The 18,483-nt window shown below is 43.1% G+C and overlaps 1 protein-coding gene across 2 annotated transcripts in view; it reads right to left on the reverse strand.

The window, feature by feature from the left end:
- The window catches only part of HS1BP3 (HCLS1 binding protein 3), a 52,525-nt gene that overhangs the window by 11,769 nt on the left and 22,273 nt on the right, over positions 1-18,483 (reverse strand). The window contains exons 5-6 of one of the 2 annotated variants that reach the window (XM_059835032.1): positions 2,548-2,675; positions 1,885-2,020 (exon numbers count right to left, since the gene is read on the reverse strand). In XM_059835032.1, coding sequence (XP_059691015.1) covers positions 1,885-2,020; positions 2,548-2,675 — 264 coding nt within the window. Of the gene's footprint in view, positions 1-1,884; positions 2,021-2,523; positions 2,676-18,483 lie in introns of both variants that reach the window. The other variant, XM_059835024.1, reaches the window with a different exon arrangement.

Consider the following 18,483-nt stretch of genomic DNA (forward strand, 5'->3'; position numbering starts at 1 on the left):
AAATAAAACACATTAAGTGATGATATGTTCCAGTGCTACACTAACAAGGGGGCAGGTAAGTGTAAGAGCAAGTACATTATTCCTTCCTGTAACTGTAAGCTCCAGCCCTCCTTTCCACTAGATGAAAATTAAATGCAGGGTGATAGAGATTTTAATGAGCTGTGGAGGTGTGCACAGGATTCCTCCTGGAAGTGTGCGTGGAGATCTGTGAGCCAACAGCAGAAAATCATTCCTCTCGTGGCAAGAGCTCCTGACTTCAGCTCACTGAATCACAGATCACAGAATGACAGGGGTTGGAAGGGACCTCTGGAGATCATCTAGTCCAATCCCCCCACTAGAGCAGGTTCACCTACAGCAGATTGCACAGGAATGTGTCCAGGCAAGTTTTGAATATCTCCAGAGAAGGAGACCCCACAACCTCTCTGGGCAGCTTGTTCCAGTGCTCTGCCACCCTCAAAGTAAAGAAGTTCCTCCTCATGTTTAGATGAAACTTCCTATGACCAAGTTTGTGCCCGTTACCTCTTGTCCTGTCACTGGGCACCGCTGAAAAAAGACTGTCCCCATCCTCCTGGCACCCACCCCTTAAATATTTATAATTATTGATAAGATCCCCCCTCAGTCTTCTCTTCTCCAGACTAAAAAGACCCAAGTCCCTCAGCCTCTCCTTATAAGAAAGATGCTCCAGTCCCCTAATCATCTTCGTAGCCCTTTGCTGTACCCTCTCCAACAGTTCCCTGTCCTTCTTGAACCGGGGAGCCCAGAACTGGACACAGTACTCCAGATGCGGCCTCAGCAGGGCAGAGTAGAGGGGGGGAAGATAACCTCCCTCGACCTGCTAGCCACACTCTTCTTGATGCACCCCAGGATGCCATTGGCCTTCTTGGCCCCAAGGGCACATTGCTGGCTCATGGTCATCCTGTTGTCCCCCAGGACTCCCAGGTCCCTTTCCACAGAGCTGCTCTCCAGCAGGTCAGCCCCTAACCTCTACTGATGCATGGGGTTATTCCTCCCCAGGTGCATTACCCTACCCTTGCCTTTGTTAAATTTCATCAGGTTCCTCTCTGCCCAACTCTCCAGCCTGTCCAGGTCACGCTGAATGGCAGCGCAGCCTTCCAGTGTGTCCGCCACTCCTCCCAGTTTTGTGTCATCAGCAAACTTGCTGAGGGCACACTCCATCCCTTCATCCAGGTCACTGATGAATATACTGAACAGGAGTGGACCCAGTACTGACCCCTGGGGAACACCACTTGTTACAGACCTCCAACTAGACTCTGTGCCACTAATCACAACCCTCTGAGCTCTATCTATCAGCCACTTTTCAATCCAATCCACCCCACTGTCCATTCATCTAACCCACACTTCCTAAGCTTGCCTATGAGGATGATGTGGACGACAGTGTCAAAAGCCTTGCTGAAGTCAAGGTAGACAACATCCACTGCCCTCCCCTCATCTATCCATCCAGTCATGCCATCATAGAAGGCTATCAGATTGGTCAGGAGCTGAATTTCGCTTTATTTCTGGGCTTTGTTTCTCAGTTTTCATAATGTAGATCAGTTTTCAGCCCCTGTGGATCACTTGCAGAAAGCGGAACTGTCATGTTAGAGAACAAGGACTAGATGGCATGCTTTGGGCCTTCACAACCCTTCCTTTGGAGTCACAGAATAATACCTTGCACCCTAGCTTTCTCAAAGGGTCTTCCTAATTTCCTTTTTAATGTGTTTGATTTCCAAGCTTCAAGACACATATCTTTTACTTGTAAATACAAATATTGATTCACAGTTAGCATTCAAAGTATGTAAGCTTTGCCCTCAAATTCGTCTTTTTTGAGGTCTAAATAACTCCTCAGATCACCTTCATCCTGCACGACAGATTTGAGATGTGTACCTCAGCAGTTTCTCAGTGTCCTCCTCAGGATCAGTGTTCAGCACATACTCCCTGTTCTTACAGGCAGCTGGCAGCAGCAGTGAGTCACCCAGTCTTACCACCCCACCAAGGTCTGGGTCTTCAAACAATTTCAGATCTAGAAAGGGGAACCAGAAAATGCTGTAGTTAAATCATGCTACAGAACACAAAACCTGCATTAACACTAGCTAGTAAATCTGGCTACTGGGCTGAAAAAAAAGATCACGTAGACAATTATTTTTTTACAAGGACTTCCAATTCACAAAGTGCAGTGATACTCTGTACTCTCGGGACTTGGTAAACCTGCTTTCTTCTTGCACTCAAAAGTAGGTCACATATTACTCTTGTTAGTGTGGCATGAGTGACTGTGGGACAGCCAGCTCCCACAGACCTATAATATCCCAGCCCAAAATGTCAACAGCGAACAGCTCTGGGAACTACAGGTCTTATTTATTCTTTCTGAATGATTCTAGATGATTCTGCCCCAGCGGAAGATTTGCCTTAACGTTCCCAAGTCATTATTTAGCCTGTATACTCTGTATCGCTACATTTTAAAAGCTCCGTTACACATATGCTTTAGATAAAACAATCTGTGTATATAGAAATATAGAATAGATTTACTCTCTTTCATCTTCTTCCTGGGACCAATCGATAAGAAATCTTCTTCTGGGCCAAAGAGTCCTTCATCTGGATCTACTTCCTCTTCAAAAATGGTTAATTTGGGCTTCTCTTCCTTGGTTGGAGGAGCAGGTGCCTTCTTTGGTTTTTTAGTTCTAAAACGTAAGAGACAAGAAAGTAAGCTGCAATTCTTCATTTAACAAGAAAGATTTATGGCTAGAAAGCCTCATAAGCTGAAAATAGATGGAGGCTGGGAAAGGATTAGAGCAAGGTACATAGGCATCTGTTAGTCGCTGGCAGGAACAGGTTACTGAGCTGGAGGGACTGTTGGTCTGACATTACTTGTACTCACGTTTTGTATTCTTAAGAACTATCAAGGAACCCAATGGGAACTGGAAGAGCAGGCCTAACAATGCTGTGCTGTGCAAACTACCACTCAATCACATTTGTTTTAAGGAGTTTTACTCCTCCCACACAGAAAGCTTAAAATAAGAAAGAAGAGCAGTTGCAGAAACACTGTCATAGACAGAAAAGGGATAGCTTGAAAAACAAAGTGCAGGTTGGATCATCGCATTGATCCCTTTGGACATGTTTTTAAAAATCTCTTTGGCTCCATTTCCTTGTCAGTGCTTGCTGCTGTTTTTGACTGCTGCATACTCCTTTCATAAGGGTGTTAGACAGTCCCCTCACCCTCCTCAGAGGAGGCATGATATGAAGACAAAATCACCTTTAAGTTGAAGCAAGCAGGGAATGGAAGATACTTGGTTGGACAGACTGCTATTTGCAGAATTTACAAATGTCACTCAGAACTTTCTCGAACCAAGGACAGGATTACCTTCCTGTAAATTTGGTCTTCTAAAAATTTGACAGTGAGACAAAGTTAATTTTTAGGCTTCTTCTCAACTCAGTGGAAAGGGACAGACATCTCCATAGGACAATTAATCCCATCTATTTTGAACACTGATATTTGGATGCAATAAATCGTTGAAGATCTCCTCCTCTCCCCCTGGCTGGAGAAGGAAGCTAAAAACTAGTTTGGATTAGAGGCCTCATTTGCATATGGCTTAAACAAGGAGAGCTGAATCCCCTTCCAAGAACAGTGAAAAGTGTGTGCCTCATGGTCTCATACCCAGCAGTCACGTTCCACTAGCTGAAGCTACAAGGCAGCCTTCACAGTAGGGCAGCTTGACTTACGAGGCAAACCAGATGGTATAAAAAAGAAAATTTAGAGAACAGGACAAAAACCTTTCAATGAAAAGTCCAATTCAAACTAAGCCAAAAGAGAAGCATTCCTTACGACAGCATGTCCTTCCTAAGAAATTGCCATATTTCAGAGATCCTCACTCGTAGCAGTCATGGCCTTGCAATTTCTAATGTATCCCCTTTGAGTGCCTCTTACAATACAAGATCTATCTTCTCCTTTGCAGGGAGCAGGTCAGGTTTCAGCCTAGAGCAAACCCAATTATCAGCACTTAACATGCCATAGTCATCAAAAACTAAGAACAAGGTCAAAAGATTACACATACATTCCAACTACATTAAAGAATCTTGTAAAATCCTCTTCCAGTTACAGCTGCACACAAAAGAGTGGAGTCCAGTTACTTCCAGTTATTTTCACAAGTTTTGTATCACCAAAATAGAACTCTCAGATGATATTACCTTGCTACCACCATTTCATCTCTTAGCAATGGGAAATGCTGCACTTTAGAGGCCTAAGAGCAAGCCCCACACAGAACTTAAATACGGCCTTATTTGGAAATATACCCTATTCAATATACTAAAGGTATCTGCAGTTGTCAGCGACTAATTTGCTGAACTATTTATGATACAAACCTTCTTTTTAAAGCAGGAGAAACTTCCATGGCTTTTCTTCTTTCGCATTTATATTCATTATGGATATGCCTTGAGTGACTTCTGAATTTGAGCTACTTTTGAAAGCTCAGCTCCAAGGAACTGCCTCAAACTGAAGCATTTGTAAAGGAGCCTTCTTCCAAAACCTGACAAAAACTAAAGTTATAATATGTACAAGCCAGACAGCTTTCACCCAGGATTTCTACGCAAATTCATTGCTTTATTAACTATGGTAAGAAATCTATCACTCAAATGAACCTAAGTATTAAAGGAAAAGGTAAAAAATGAGAGCCATTATATTTAACGACAAAACCATAAGAACAGTAAGACTGAGTCTTTCAGAGCTGTCATATTGATTAAAAATAGAATTAGTAGACACAAATAAATCCAATCTACTGGGGAAGGAGCAATGTTTATTTGCATAATTCATGCCTTGCAAAGTATTCTTTGAGAAATGAATGACAATACAGATGAGGATTTGCCAATCTACAGAATGCCAAAAAGTCTTTGACAAGATCCCTTGTCCATTCGGAGAGTTACAACAGCTCTCCTGATGCATGAGCCCGTTATGCCACAGGTACTTATACACATGAGCCGCTACATTTCCAAGCAACAGGTCTCCACCCCAGTGAAGTTAACAAGGAATTTACTAATACTGAGCTAAAGTATTTGCAGAAAAGAGTACCAGAATGGTGGGAAATACCGAACAAAGGGAAGAGAACCATAAAGAGCGCCATAAAGAACAGCACATAAAACAAAATTAATTAAACTGAAAGGTCCTGGTAATAACCCTCTGTTTAGTCTAGCCATCAAACCATCCCACTTACACTGGCTTGCTTTCTGTTTTGCCAGGGGACTCCACTGGCAGTTACAGGGCATGGGGCCAAACCCACAGGGTTTGACTGCTACCAGCAGGAACATGAAGAAGTTGTTTTTCTGCGTTCAAGTTGTTTCCCCTCACTACCCTTCTAAGGAAGCCACAGTTGGACTGCCAAGTAATTCCAGCATATCCATACAGGGCCTCTGTTGAGGTCAGTCTCTAACTGGGAAACAGGATTCCCACGGTTCTGTATTTAGCTGTGCCAGTCCAGGCTGTGCACTGCTGAGTAGAGGTTAATGGATGAGAAAGGGTGTGTAAGAAGTTTCGGAGCCTGTCTGAAGTTCTGGTTTCACAATCAGCTTCATCTGGCCTGAGTGTGTGTCTGCCTGCCCGCTCATCTCCTCTTTATATATTCCTGCCACCTCCCCATAAGCAGGTAACCAGGGACTTAGCTGGAACTGAGCCGATCATGAAGCCACATGCTGGTAGGCATGCAGAGGAGAAGCTGAAAGGATAGTTAATTCAATGATCATGATGTGCCAGGGTGCAGTAAGCTGGTGCAGGGATGCAGAAGCTATTGGGAAGACAGAAATGAAGGAACATTTAGTCTCCCAAAGTATTATTGTACTCAAGCCCTGCACTTCATTAGCACCTTCTTCATACATCACACTCAAAACCTTGGCATCTGACATTTTGAAACTACCTGCATCCAGCTGGCAGAAGATGACCCATGTCATTGCTATTTGTTGCTGAAACAAGTGAACCTTGGAACATCAGTCTAGTGAATTTTAAAAATCTTAACAAAAACCAAACTAGCCCTAAAGATGATGTATCCTTTGTTCAGCTGAACCTATTTACCCAATTGAGCTCACTGACTTCTATACACGAAGCACTGTGAGAATGACTCAAATAACCTTAGCATCTTCTGCTCTGAGTCCAAAAGGAGCCAAACTGCCTCATAAGTGACTGTAGATAAAGATTAGCCTCCTAACTGACATGGACCAAAACTGGATGATCAAAAATTAGGGTATATGAATCCACCTAGTCAGTCTGCTGGCACACTTGAAAATCCAGCTGAGACTCCTGGCTCCCAAATGATTCTCAAATTACCTATGTCAACAAAACCCTGTATGCAGAAAACACTTTCAAACCTAACCCATTTTGTGAGCACAATTCTCATGTTATTGTTTACAGACACAATGTAGGTCACTTGTTTGGCAGCCTCCAAGTCTCACTGGCGCATCAATAATGCAGAAAAACTTTCTGGTCAGCTGTAGAAAAAGCGACAAGGATGACTAAGACACTCCAAAGTCAGAAGATTTCCAGACCTCTGTGTGTGATAGCTGTATTTTGAAATATTGGATCTCCAGACCTAATGCTTGGTGACACATAGCTTAAATCAAAGGGCATGTCAACTGTTCTCAATACAGACAGGAGTCCCTAACCTATGCTCACTACTGGCTTAAAATAGTGTGTGTAATTATTCGGAGTAAGTGTGTGTCATTATTCAGAGTAAGTGTAATCTCAGCACACAGACAAAAATTTTCAGAACTTCTTATTCTGAAAATATGACCATCTCTTTTTTATAGAAATAAGATTATACTCCAGGAAAAGAATGTTACAGTAACATTAAAAAAGGCTTATTCAGAATATACATATTCATATTTTAGGTATCCATGGGATTTTACAAGGAAAGAGCTCACTAACATAAATGGACACCCCAACTCCCACAAATCTGCGTTCAAGCTTGAACAAAAGAACTACTGCTAAAATAGCAGCAATATTAGCACATCTTCTTGAAAACCATTTCTGAAAAACAAAGAACCTATACACTAGTTCATGCAGAAAACAAAATGTCATCTGCCGCTTTCTTTTCATTCAACAGTACTCATTTTCCACAGCCGCCTGATAATAACAGACAGGACAAAAGGGGCCATTCTCATCCGCTTTGGGCAAGAGATGCCAAATAGAAATTCTAAGCCCGTCAGCTCAACACAGCCTGACTGCTAAGCATTAAGCAACCGTGACAAGTGCTGGCCACAGGGATATTTTACCTCACGCAGTATTCTTTTTCTTGTGGACATCAGAGTAACTTACAGTGTTTTAAATGGTCCTGGCATATCCCAAAATAAGATAATGCATAATAGATGGAATAAATCTCCTATTAGCAATCATTCGGAAGAAGAGTATTCAACTGCAGGCAGTTTCTCCTGTTGCAGCCCCCAGATTAGGCCAGCCTTGGACTATTGTTCCAGCAGAGCAACAGATGGAAAGAAAGCCGGAAGGAATAGATTTTCAAGAGTTCAGCTCCCACCTAGGGACCTGCTTTTGTGGAGAGATTTTTCTGAAGGGCTCAGCACCCAAAAGTTCCTGTTCTTCCTAAAAGAAGCCAAGACATTTTTATAATCTGCCCTTAAGCTTTCTGATTATATCCTTTTTCAATATAATTTGAAAATAGATAGCAAAACCACAGACGGACAACATTTGTTTACATCTCATTAGCAATAATCACAATACAGAAACATTTCGTAAAAAGTTTTCAACTATATAACTAATAAAGCACACAGCCACTCATATGCCTGGCAAGGGAACAAGGGTTACAGAGTAGATTGCAAAGAAAGAAAAATATCATAAAGGAAATTTCTTTATAATTTTCCTTTGATTTTCTAGACTAAACCAGAATGTGAGACTTGCTGAAACAAGTTAAGGACAACAAAAGACAAGCTGCAAAATATAATCATGACTAAATTAAACCACAGCAAGGACACTGGTCCAGAACAAGACAGGCATAATGAAGTTGCCAATAATGATGTGAAAAGGCAAAAAAAACTCACTAGTATTTTGGGTTTCATCTGCAAAGTAGCAGAATGGTACTTTCAGGGTTTCTGACATAAGTGAGTTAGTTCTTATCCTAATACTCATGTTAATGATGCACATTTTCAAATATGCAATACCAGATAACACGCACTAACATGTTTTGGAAAAAAATGGCCAGGTATCTTTCTGCACCCTGGATGTAACTACTCCACACATTTTAGGACTTCAGGGAGGTTACAGAGGGCTAAAAATAAGTCTATTTTAGAAATTAGAAAAGTTAGAAAAGTACAACGCAAGGAAGCATGGGCTGGTGAGCATTGCCTTGATGCTTGGTAAAGTCAAAGAAAGACAGATAATCAGATATAATCAGTAAGTAATTAAAAGAGCATTCATTACTAAAGTCTTGTCAGAATCATGCTGCTGTTTTCTTTTTATGAGCCTACAGTCTTGGTTAGTAATGGTATCTTATCCAAGGATTGACACAGCAGTCCTGAGACTTCCCACTGTTTTCTTCCAAAGCAGGACCCAAACAATGGAAGCTCCTATCCTCCAGCTCCTCCAGACAGAGATCTCACTGCAGCATTGCAGGTATCTGCCTCTCTGTAGAGAGAGAGCCTGACCTACCTCTGCATTAACTAAGGCACTCAGATGCCTCAAGCAAGGAGGGACGAAACCAGAACACTGTCTTTTTGGTTCTTCTCCATGGCTTTGGTGGGACAAGGAGGAGAGAATATTATGTCTTGCTGTTCAGTCTATGAGTTAGTAGAAGAGCTACAAGGCAAGCGTGATGATGGCAGCATCAGGGCTTGGTGTATACCAGTTTTTATATGCCCCTAATTCTCTTTCTCTGTTTGTATGTTTGGTAGGACTTGATTTCAAATTGGTAAAAGGAGAGAAGCATTGATTTTTGCTCTGCTTTCCTCTTCTGGAGCACCTTCTATTTTCCCTGTGCCTAGTCCTTGCAATTTCTGCCTTATATCATCCTATTTCTCCTTTTCATCCCTCCTCAGTGGATTTCCCCAAATTTCTAGCCAGTATCAGGCACTTTCTTGCTCCATGTCCAGGATCTGCAGTATTGCCTTATGCTCCAGACTAACAATTAGGCCTCCTCGTCATCTTCAGCCCTCTTCTCCCCCCATCCATATCATGCACCTCTTAGCCTCCAGACCTCTATTCTGGACTCTTTCTTTTTCTGCTTTAACTCTAAAGATTACTACTGTTGGTCAAATTATGCTTTTGAAAAAGACCACAGGCTGTAACTGAAGGAGAAACAGGAAGCTGCAATGGGAAAGTGGGAAAATGCAGAAGGGAGAGTAAGGAAAAAAAAAGGGATGAAATTAAGCAGAGGTAACAGTAGGCAAGTTAGCAAAGGAAGAGAAAGGTTGAAGCTGATCACAAATAATAACCAGCTATAACTGCTGACCACCAAAAATAAACAAGGATGTTTACCAGTCAGTTTTCAATAAAGGGTAAAATTCATGTTAAATCTTGCATGTAAAAAATCTTAAATGTAAAATCTTTCTGGAGAAAGGAAGCTTTATCAGGAAAAAAATAGGACAAACAGTTTTGACTTAATAAACTGCCAAATGTTATTCCTTGATCTATTTCCTTTACAGTCACTATCCAAGCTAATGGAGTTACTTCCAGGAATAGGCCCTAGCTTTATGTTTTGACCCTATAAAAATTACATTCTAAGAAAAAAATCCATTCCCTTACACTAATTAGTAATTGTTACAGGTCTGTAGCTCCAAAGATAGCAAATTCTTGGGCAAGTACTGTATTGCATGCCTGTAAAGTGATGTCTGCATGCAGTATAACTCAGCAATAAAATGTGTGACAAGAATATAAATATGACAACTGTAATGAAATCAACCTGCCAACATTGTCCCTTTATGAGACATTCTTCACAAAATGTCCTGAGCAGCTTCACAATCAAAGTCAACCAAGCTGAAACAAACAAGGTGTGAAAAAACTAGCTAGTGAGCATGTTATCTGCCACATGCTCAACAAATTCAGGAGCAAACAAAAAAAGGCGGCCTCACAAATAGGGAATTGATGGTACTGAAAGTATGCAATGTTGTGGTAAGAATTCTTACAACTAGCAAGTAAAAACGACAAATGCAAATAGCAACTGTTTTGGAGTGATTGGTTTCTTCAACACTGAAATGGTGAAAAAAGCCAAATTAACACATGAACATATCACTGTAGCTTCTTGTTAGATGTGTTTGAACAATTTCTGAAAAAGCACTGAACACATGAATAGTTGATGCCTCATTTCCAGAAGTGTTCGACACTCACACCTCTAAATCATAGAACCATAGTCACAGAATGGTTTGGGTTGGAAGGGACTTTTGAAGATCACCTAGTCCAACCCCCCTGCCATGGGCAGGGACATCTTTCATTAGATCAGGTTGCTCAAAGCCCCGTCCACCTGACTTGTAACACTTCCAATGATGGGGCATCCACACTTTCTCTGGGCAACCTGTTGCAGTGTCTCACCACCCTTATCGTAAAAAATGTCTTCCTTATGTCCAATTTAAACCTACCCTCTTCCAGTTTAAAACTGTTGCGCCTTGTCCTGTCACTACAGGCCTTGGTAAAGTCAAATTAGCAGGACCTGCAACTGCTTGGTGCCTCCTCCCAAGGACAGGCAGACTGACTGTTCCACATTTACTAGGCAAACGTTTAATTTTGTGTTACCTAATCTTTACCTCCTCGCAAACAGAATGCCATCATATCCAGCAGCATATTCTGCCACCTATGTTTGACAGCCTGCCAGCCTCATGTTGTGCTCTTCAAGAGGAGACCATTTCCCCTGTGCTGCTGCCTCACGTGAATTCCCTCATCACCACATCCAAAAGCAGAACGGGTACAAGAACACAGAGTGCAGGCATAACTCTAGTTTTTATCTGCCTGTGAACAGAAAAGCCTCAAATAGATAGCGTAACAAGAGAGGATGTTTGCATCAAAAAACCTCTGGCCTCTCTAATCCCAGAGGCTCTGTGGAAAACGATTGTCTCAAGGGCGCCTTTCTTTTTTTGCCTGGTACCTGGACATTCCCATCCCCAAGCTACAGAAAACCTCTAGCAAACTGCAAATGATGTTCTAGTCTAAAATTTTGCCTGATATACCTGTCACACCACATCTAGAGAGCTTATGAAAAGGCAGAGAAGGGCCGGTTACCAAGGCAGTGAGCAAATTCCAGCAGTAGTCAAGCAGGATTTGCACTCAGAGGCAGACTGCTTCAAAAGTGCAGGGTCTCAGCTGCTCCATGATATGGCCCAAGGAGGGAAGATGGAGATGAGCCTGGTTACCCGCTGTCTTCCCTCCCTCACATCTTGCTGTTCACAGTGGTCACTTTTTTCTCTTGGCTGCGCCATGGGTAAAACAAACCTCTCACCGCAACACAGACATGGCTCCACAGGAAATAAAATAGAGAAGGACACAGTGAGACATTGTCAGAGCTAAATGATACCGCTGTTGCAGCCACAGCCCCATGCTCCAGCTGCTGCCTCTCCTGCAGATCTTGAGATCAAAACCTCTTCCATAAAAAGAAAACGCGACTTTCCTGCCTAGAGGTTTCTTGTGTTGTTTTTTTTTAATAGAGGTAAGATAAAATTGCTCTGTGTGAAATATTCCCCAGGCCGCGGATATGCCTATTGCACGAAGTAATTCTACTTCTGATGTTGCAGACGTTGCTGGAGGTCAGACTGTAGGAACAGTCACACCAGAGAGCACTGGAGACACAAAACTCTCCCTCCTAAGCAAGACACTGAGGCTCTGCAGTGGCAGCTGCCAAAGGGCTTCTTTCTGCTGCAAGCAGAAAAATAGCTGACATAGTTCTGCATTTTTTTAATTGGATTCCTATTTACGTTTTTATCGCTAACTGGCCTGACTTCTCAGCACACAAGCTTTTGCAACATAAGTAATTTCAGGAGCTGGGCACTGAGCTCAGCACGTACAACAGCTGGCTGTCATGCTGAATGGACGGGCTCAGCTGGGGAAGCACTGCGAGCCCTTTGTGGAGCACAGAGAGGCCAGGGGCTAAATCGCAGAAACCTGATAAATACAAGCAATCCACAAATACGTGACTAAAAGAAGAAGAAATAAGTAGTCTTTAAAAGTGTTCTGGCTCACGCATGAGATCCAGCTGAGCGCTGGTGTCGTTTAATAGCCGTGATAATATTCTAAAATCATAACCAAATCATTGCCCTCCTATTGGGAAAAAATCTCTCAGAGCTCAGCTCACCCAGAGCAACACTTGCTACTCCCACAGCACTCTTCAGGGATGGCAGATGGATGATATCACAGAGGCCTCCAACCTAGCATCTCATATCCCCAGAGAATTATGGCTTGACACAAGCAACACAAACCTGCAGCTCCACCCAACTGATTCACTGAAGACCCTGCTCCTTGCTCCTACCTAGCTACCTGAGGATCTGCTACCGCCCGCTGTCCCCCTTGGGGCTGGCTGGCTTAGAAACGCTGAAGATTCATGTGCTGCAACGGATGCAGCAGGGAAAATGGATCAGGGAACACAGATTGTGGGTAGAAATGCTGGTAAGTGTCTCAGGCTGTCAAATCCCAGACAGCGTGAGACCTCAGGCTTCTGTGGGGACAAAAAGCAGCAAGTGGATAGTGCTCTATTAGCCCAAGGAGAGCTCTTTTCAGGATTAGCTGCTATTGACTCATGGTGTGAGCTTGGGCAAGTAACTTGATCCTTTGGGCCAGTTTGCTGACTTAAAAATCATAAATGGATTCAAAGTATATTAAAGTTATGCCATTTTACATTGGTGGAAAATCTGGTGCAATTAAGCCATCTTGGAGAGACATGAGAAATTAACTGAGGTTTGGTAAGCGGAATCTTTTGTTGCATACACAGAGGGAGCAGAAATTATATCACTAATCTGTGTCAGTAGGAGGGACTAGTGGAAAAGCGATGAAATGATGCTGATGACAGCAGGGGAGTAGCAATTACAAATAACTCCACAATGTTTTAAGCTTCTACTTCCTGCTGTTACAGTGGCTGTGGCAATGTCAGAGGAAAGAATGATGATTTTGGACAGAAAACACATACCCCAGACATTTCAGGATCTGGATCCATAAGGAGAAATGCTATGGCACACCATGCCACATGGCTAGGAAATAGAACCAACACCACTGGATCAATGCAGTTGTAAACATATAGTACATCAAACACAGCCAAAATGCCAGGTGCTGATTCATGGGGCTGCCTTTGTGGCCCTCTCTAAGCCCCTCCGTGCTGCCCACCCAGCCCCTATCTGCAACTCCTGGCCTCACTCCTGTCTCTGCTCATCTTTCTTTGCAGCCCCAAGGGAGGACACTGCTACCTACCTATGGTCTGTCCAAGGAATGGAAGGGTTTTGAGGCTCCCCACCTTCCCACAGCTGGCAGAACCCCACAGCAGAGGTGTCATGAGCACAGGAGGAAGCACACACCTACCCTGCTGAACGAGAGGGCTGGGGCAGGACTGTATCCATACTATACGACACTTGGCCTTGGGTCTTCCCTTGCTCTGTGTGGTGTTGTGGAATTATTATTCATTCTGTATCTGATTTTCAGTTCAAAGTGCTTGAAATAACGTGAGGGTTGTGCTAGAGCTCTGCAAAGTCACAGCCTGAAACAGAGGGTGCTTATGACATGCCTTGGGCGCAGAAAGAAGGCATGTGGTGGTGTTTGAAGGAGCAAAGCTTGATGAGATACTGCCAGAGGACTGCGTACAGAGACAAACTTGTTGCAGTCTTCTCCATGTTGCCTTTTGGAAATGGTCCCTGAGAGGGGTCCTAGGTATGAGCCCCTCCCAGGATGAACAGCTAAGGAGAGCAGAAAGGACACTGTCCTTTGCCATGTTGTCCATCTGTCTGTAGGGTTAAGGATACCTTGGCATCCTTCATACCATCCATCAGTAGCATCTGTCTTGTAGCGCACAATGGCACCACAACAAATTCCCTCCCATGAGCAATGGTGCTGTGCTGCCAAGAGCTGGCAGATGACTGGCAGACTGAGCAAGTTCCTCCACGAGAGTAAGGGATACAGCAGGCTGGGTTACATCTCCAACCACCTCCCAAGGGCAACTAAAAGAATGCTTATTGCCAACCAACTACAACATTTGGATAGTCCCCAAACACCTCACAGCCTTTCAGAATTCACTTTCTCTGCACCTCTGTGTTGCAGGGCATGCCAGTATTCTTTTTTTACAGATAGGGAATGAAATGCGGTCCTGAAAACCAGAAGTGAGCTCTCTACAGCCTAAACAGGATGTCTTTGAAACGGAGAATTGAAACTAATTCCCCTGAGACCTTGGCCAGCAGCTCTGGACCACACTTGTGTCCTTCCCGTTTGAGCATCCTGTATTGTGTGGCAGTGCCCTGGTCTCTTGGCAGCACCACTGAACAAATAAAAACAACTCCAGTGAGGTTGGGGTTTGCTGTAACAGCTCTTGAGGGAGGAATTGAGGGTTAACCCTCAGGAGCCTCTTAAGAACACATTTGATTTTTTCATATTACAGGAACAGTTGGAGCTATGGCTTTGTCACTTATAGCCAAGATGAGAAAGACGGATGACTCAGGAACAAGTTTCCAGGACAAGACTGTTATACACAGCAACAGCCTATGCTGGCAGATAACCCATCACACAAATGAAAAATGAGACGTCTTTAGCAAATGGGTCTAGATAATGTTGTAAGGTGGTTTTGAGGGCATGACACCGTGTTTTGTGTTTAATGATGCCTTCAGGAACGCCTCAGATGCTATTACAGACAAAAAGCAATAAAGCAAGGCAGAGAGAAGCTTGGAAATCTTCCATCCAAGCCACTCTGGCCAGTTTGTGCATCATGCCAAATAAGTAGCAGTTATTACAGAAAATCATGGTTCAGAGAGCAGACCTCAGAGAATAGCCTATAGTAGCAAAAACCCAAGTCAAGATATTTTCCTAGCCAACTGACACACCATGGCGGAACTCTGTTATACTCCAGAATAGGCTGGCTGCACCCATCCAGTCCTGGGCTAACTCCTGAGCTGTACCCACCATCACCCAAAAGAGTACTAGCTGATAGGAGCCACAGAAGCCAGCTATATACTTGCTGCAATATGTCCATGGTGTTTTACGCTCACAGAGCACCCTTAAGTGCCAGACATACACTCAGCACCACCTACCCCAAGAAAATCCTCGTTACAGGACCCTACCGGCTCAAATCCTGACTCCTAAATGTGCGCCTTCTTCAGGCTGTCCTGTTGACAACAAAAAGCCAACATCTGTACTAGCAAATAAGCGTGGTCAGGGCTTGGGCTGAGATAACGGCACACAGTGTCCATCTTGTGAGTTATTAGCATGCTTCCTGGCTTGAATTTGGCCAGGGCTAATTATTGCTTTCCCAAATGATGCCTGGACATAGTTTATGGATCAGTACAAGCTCAAGGCCCTTCCTGTTTTGGACACGGTCAGCTTGCTCTGGGGAGCGGAAGGATTTAGCTGTTGGACAGGAGCTACTTCATCCTAGTTGGCACAGAGCAAGACTACAGTTCCTGTCCGTTTTTATTTACTAGTTTAGCCACGGTCAAATCACCCTACCACAGCTGTGTATTTCACTGTGATGATAAGTCTTACTACCCTTATGATCTGGACGTGACTGGGCATCTCAGGCAATATGGAAAGAAAGGTTTTGAGTCTTACCCAAAATTTATGGAAGGTAATAGAAAGCATTTCTTTCACTTCAATGACAAACGCCATTAACAATGATCTGAATGCCACATTTCTGTGCAAAGGGAAACTCTTCCCCAGGCAGACCTACGAAATCAGTTTTATTCCTTTTACCAAAGGGATAATGGAGAGACCTAACTTTTAAGTACTGTACCCAAGATGCTACCTGAGAAATTCAAGTGCAGAATGAAGAGCTGCTGAGTCCCAGATATGTGTCAGTCCGTAAGGACATTCCTCCTTTTGCTGGCACTTTGAATGATTCCAGATCTGGCCAGCTGCTGCAAAGGGCAATAGCAAGAGGATGTGATCCCCAGGTGTGTTAAGTAGTACCAGCCCGTAGTTACAATGGCTAATTAATGCATTTTTGGCAAGGTTTTACAGATCGCTTCCGAAAATGGTTTTCTAAAATCCAGTTCTTTGATCCTTTGAAACCAAGACAGAAACTTCTGCAGCAGGTCCATGGGGAAAAAGGAACAATGGTTTTATTAAGTCTGCTGAGTTAGGAACTTGACAGCATCAGATGGAAGAAAAAGCAAGTCTCCCATCTCAGTTCAAACTGAGCACACATTCACCCCACACATAGATTCTTCTAAAGCAAACAATTCTGTTATACTTGGTAAACAGAAAAACAACAGGGCAGCTTTGAATCCATCCCTCATTAGCAGTCTGGCTCATCTACAAGCAGTTCCCCGGGTCTGCTGATTAAAGATTTCCCGTGCCTTGGTGAAAGGAGCAGGCTAATCAATGAGGTAATGCTTTTTTATTCTAATTAAGGACTTGAGTCATCCTATTATTGTAAAGTTCATGAAACAAAACGTGTTTAAATCTGCCCAATTACATCATGTTCAATCCTCTTCCAAAGCAGAAGTAAAAAAAAGACACTTTTGATTCTGTGCAGTTGTAAATTTATCCTGTACCCCTTCTAAAGGATCTCCTGCCTCCTATGAATCTGTCTCAGTTAACTAAGGACTTGCTTAATATGCCTGCAGAATGGCTCACGGCAGCTTCTGCACGCCTTCATTGCTGTTTAGTTCTGCACTGCTACAAATGACCGCACATTGCTGTCAAACAGGATGGGAAAATCAAAAGCTGAGAGTTCACTCAGAGGACTATGGGAATTATTTGAAAGCTGGTGCCAGCTAGCGGCAATGGTATTTCATTCCAGTTCCCTGACATTACTTGGCTCTACAATTCTTCTATATACAGGAAAGTGTGTGGTAAGTTTTATTGCTTTAATACATTTTAAACAATGAACTAGGTCCATTAAAAATCCTGTGACATCTTTCTTAAAAACAGACATATCTACTTCAGCAAGCTGGTCAGATGCCAAGCTGTGTATTTACATTTACATTGGTGGAATTCCTCTTGCATTTCTAACTGAATTATGTGTTCTTGACTTACTGCCTGATGCTGCAATGAAGTGTTGCACTAAGCTATTAAGTCCTTGCTGCATTTTACCCCAGGTGTAGTTACATTTGTGTTCTGCTTGAAAACACTGACGGATGGCATATACAGCTATAACACTACACAGACTACAGGGTTATTTGCAGTCCTTTGGGTTTAGGATGATGGTATAAACACAAATTTACTATTTATAAACCCCATTAAAGTATATTCAGTGTTCTAATCAGAAAGAAAATGAAGCACATTAAAATAATTACTTAAAGGCCCTCCCAAAGGATCCTCATGTTCCAGCTGCGTATGTACTGGAATCACTCGAGCCAGCCATGACAGAAACTCATCACTGACGTTTAATCAAGGCAATTGCTTCAACATGCAACATAAAACCTGGGGAAATAATGACTGCATAATCTTATAGGACCAAAAATCCAACACTAGACCAGGAAATGTGAATGCAGATAAGGACAATGCTGGCACAGGGGAGGACTCTCACAAGTTTTCCTTAGGTCACGGAAGTCACTATTTCCAGAATAAAAGCAAACACAGAGCAGCCAACTTTAGATCTGTAAGTTACGCATCCACTCCTCTCCAAACCTCCCTGACAGTCTCTGAGTGCCCTAGCTCTGATCCCAAGGTGCAGTTCTTTCTGATTGCCAGAAGTGGACATAGCAGGAGGGTTTTTGTGATCACCTGTCAAATATGCTCTCCTGAAGGAGTGCTTATAGATGTAACCTACACCAACTACAAGCCCAGGAGTACCAGAAAATCTCAGTTTTCCTGAATGCACTTACATTCAGTTAGCACTACCACGGAACAGCAATGAGAGATGAGGGCTGAGTCCTTCACACATCCAACTGGATTCCCCTGGTTGGAAAGTACAGCTAGAAAAAGCTCTCAGTTCCACCACTCAGAGCCACCCAGGCCTTGGTAGAGTTCTCCCAAGGAAAACATATTCCAAGACCAATCACTCAGAAGACACAACGCAGAACGAATATGGATGTTTCTGTGAGATTCAATAGCTAAACATGGTTTAATTTTCAATTGTTTTCTTTCAACCACCCTCAACCTTCCATCTGTGGGGGGACAGCAAGATTTGCAGTAAAGAAACATGTGGGAAGCTCTGCTGAGGAGATGGGATTGGAACCAGAAGTGAAAAGAAAGCCCATTGCATGGGAAAACAACACTCACAAAGCACCTATAAACATAACAAAAGTTCAGGACAGACAGACTGGAGGGACTGAATTCCTGTAAGGAGAGCATCCCTGCCATCCTGCTTTACTCCCTAGCCACTCAGTTAAAGCACCTCCAAGGAGATGCTATAAGGTTACTGCAAAAAAGGGTTGAGAGTGGACAAT

This window comes from Gavia stellata, chromosome 2 (assembly GCF_030936135.1).
Source record: "Gavia stellata isolate bGavSte3 chromosome 2, bGavSte3.hap2, whole genome shotgun sequence".
In the NCBI taxonomy this organism is placed as follows: Eukaryota; Metazoa; Chordata; class Aves; order Gaviiformes; family Gaviidae; genus Gavia; species Gavia stellata.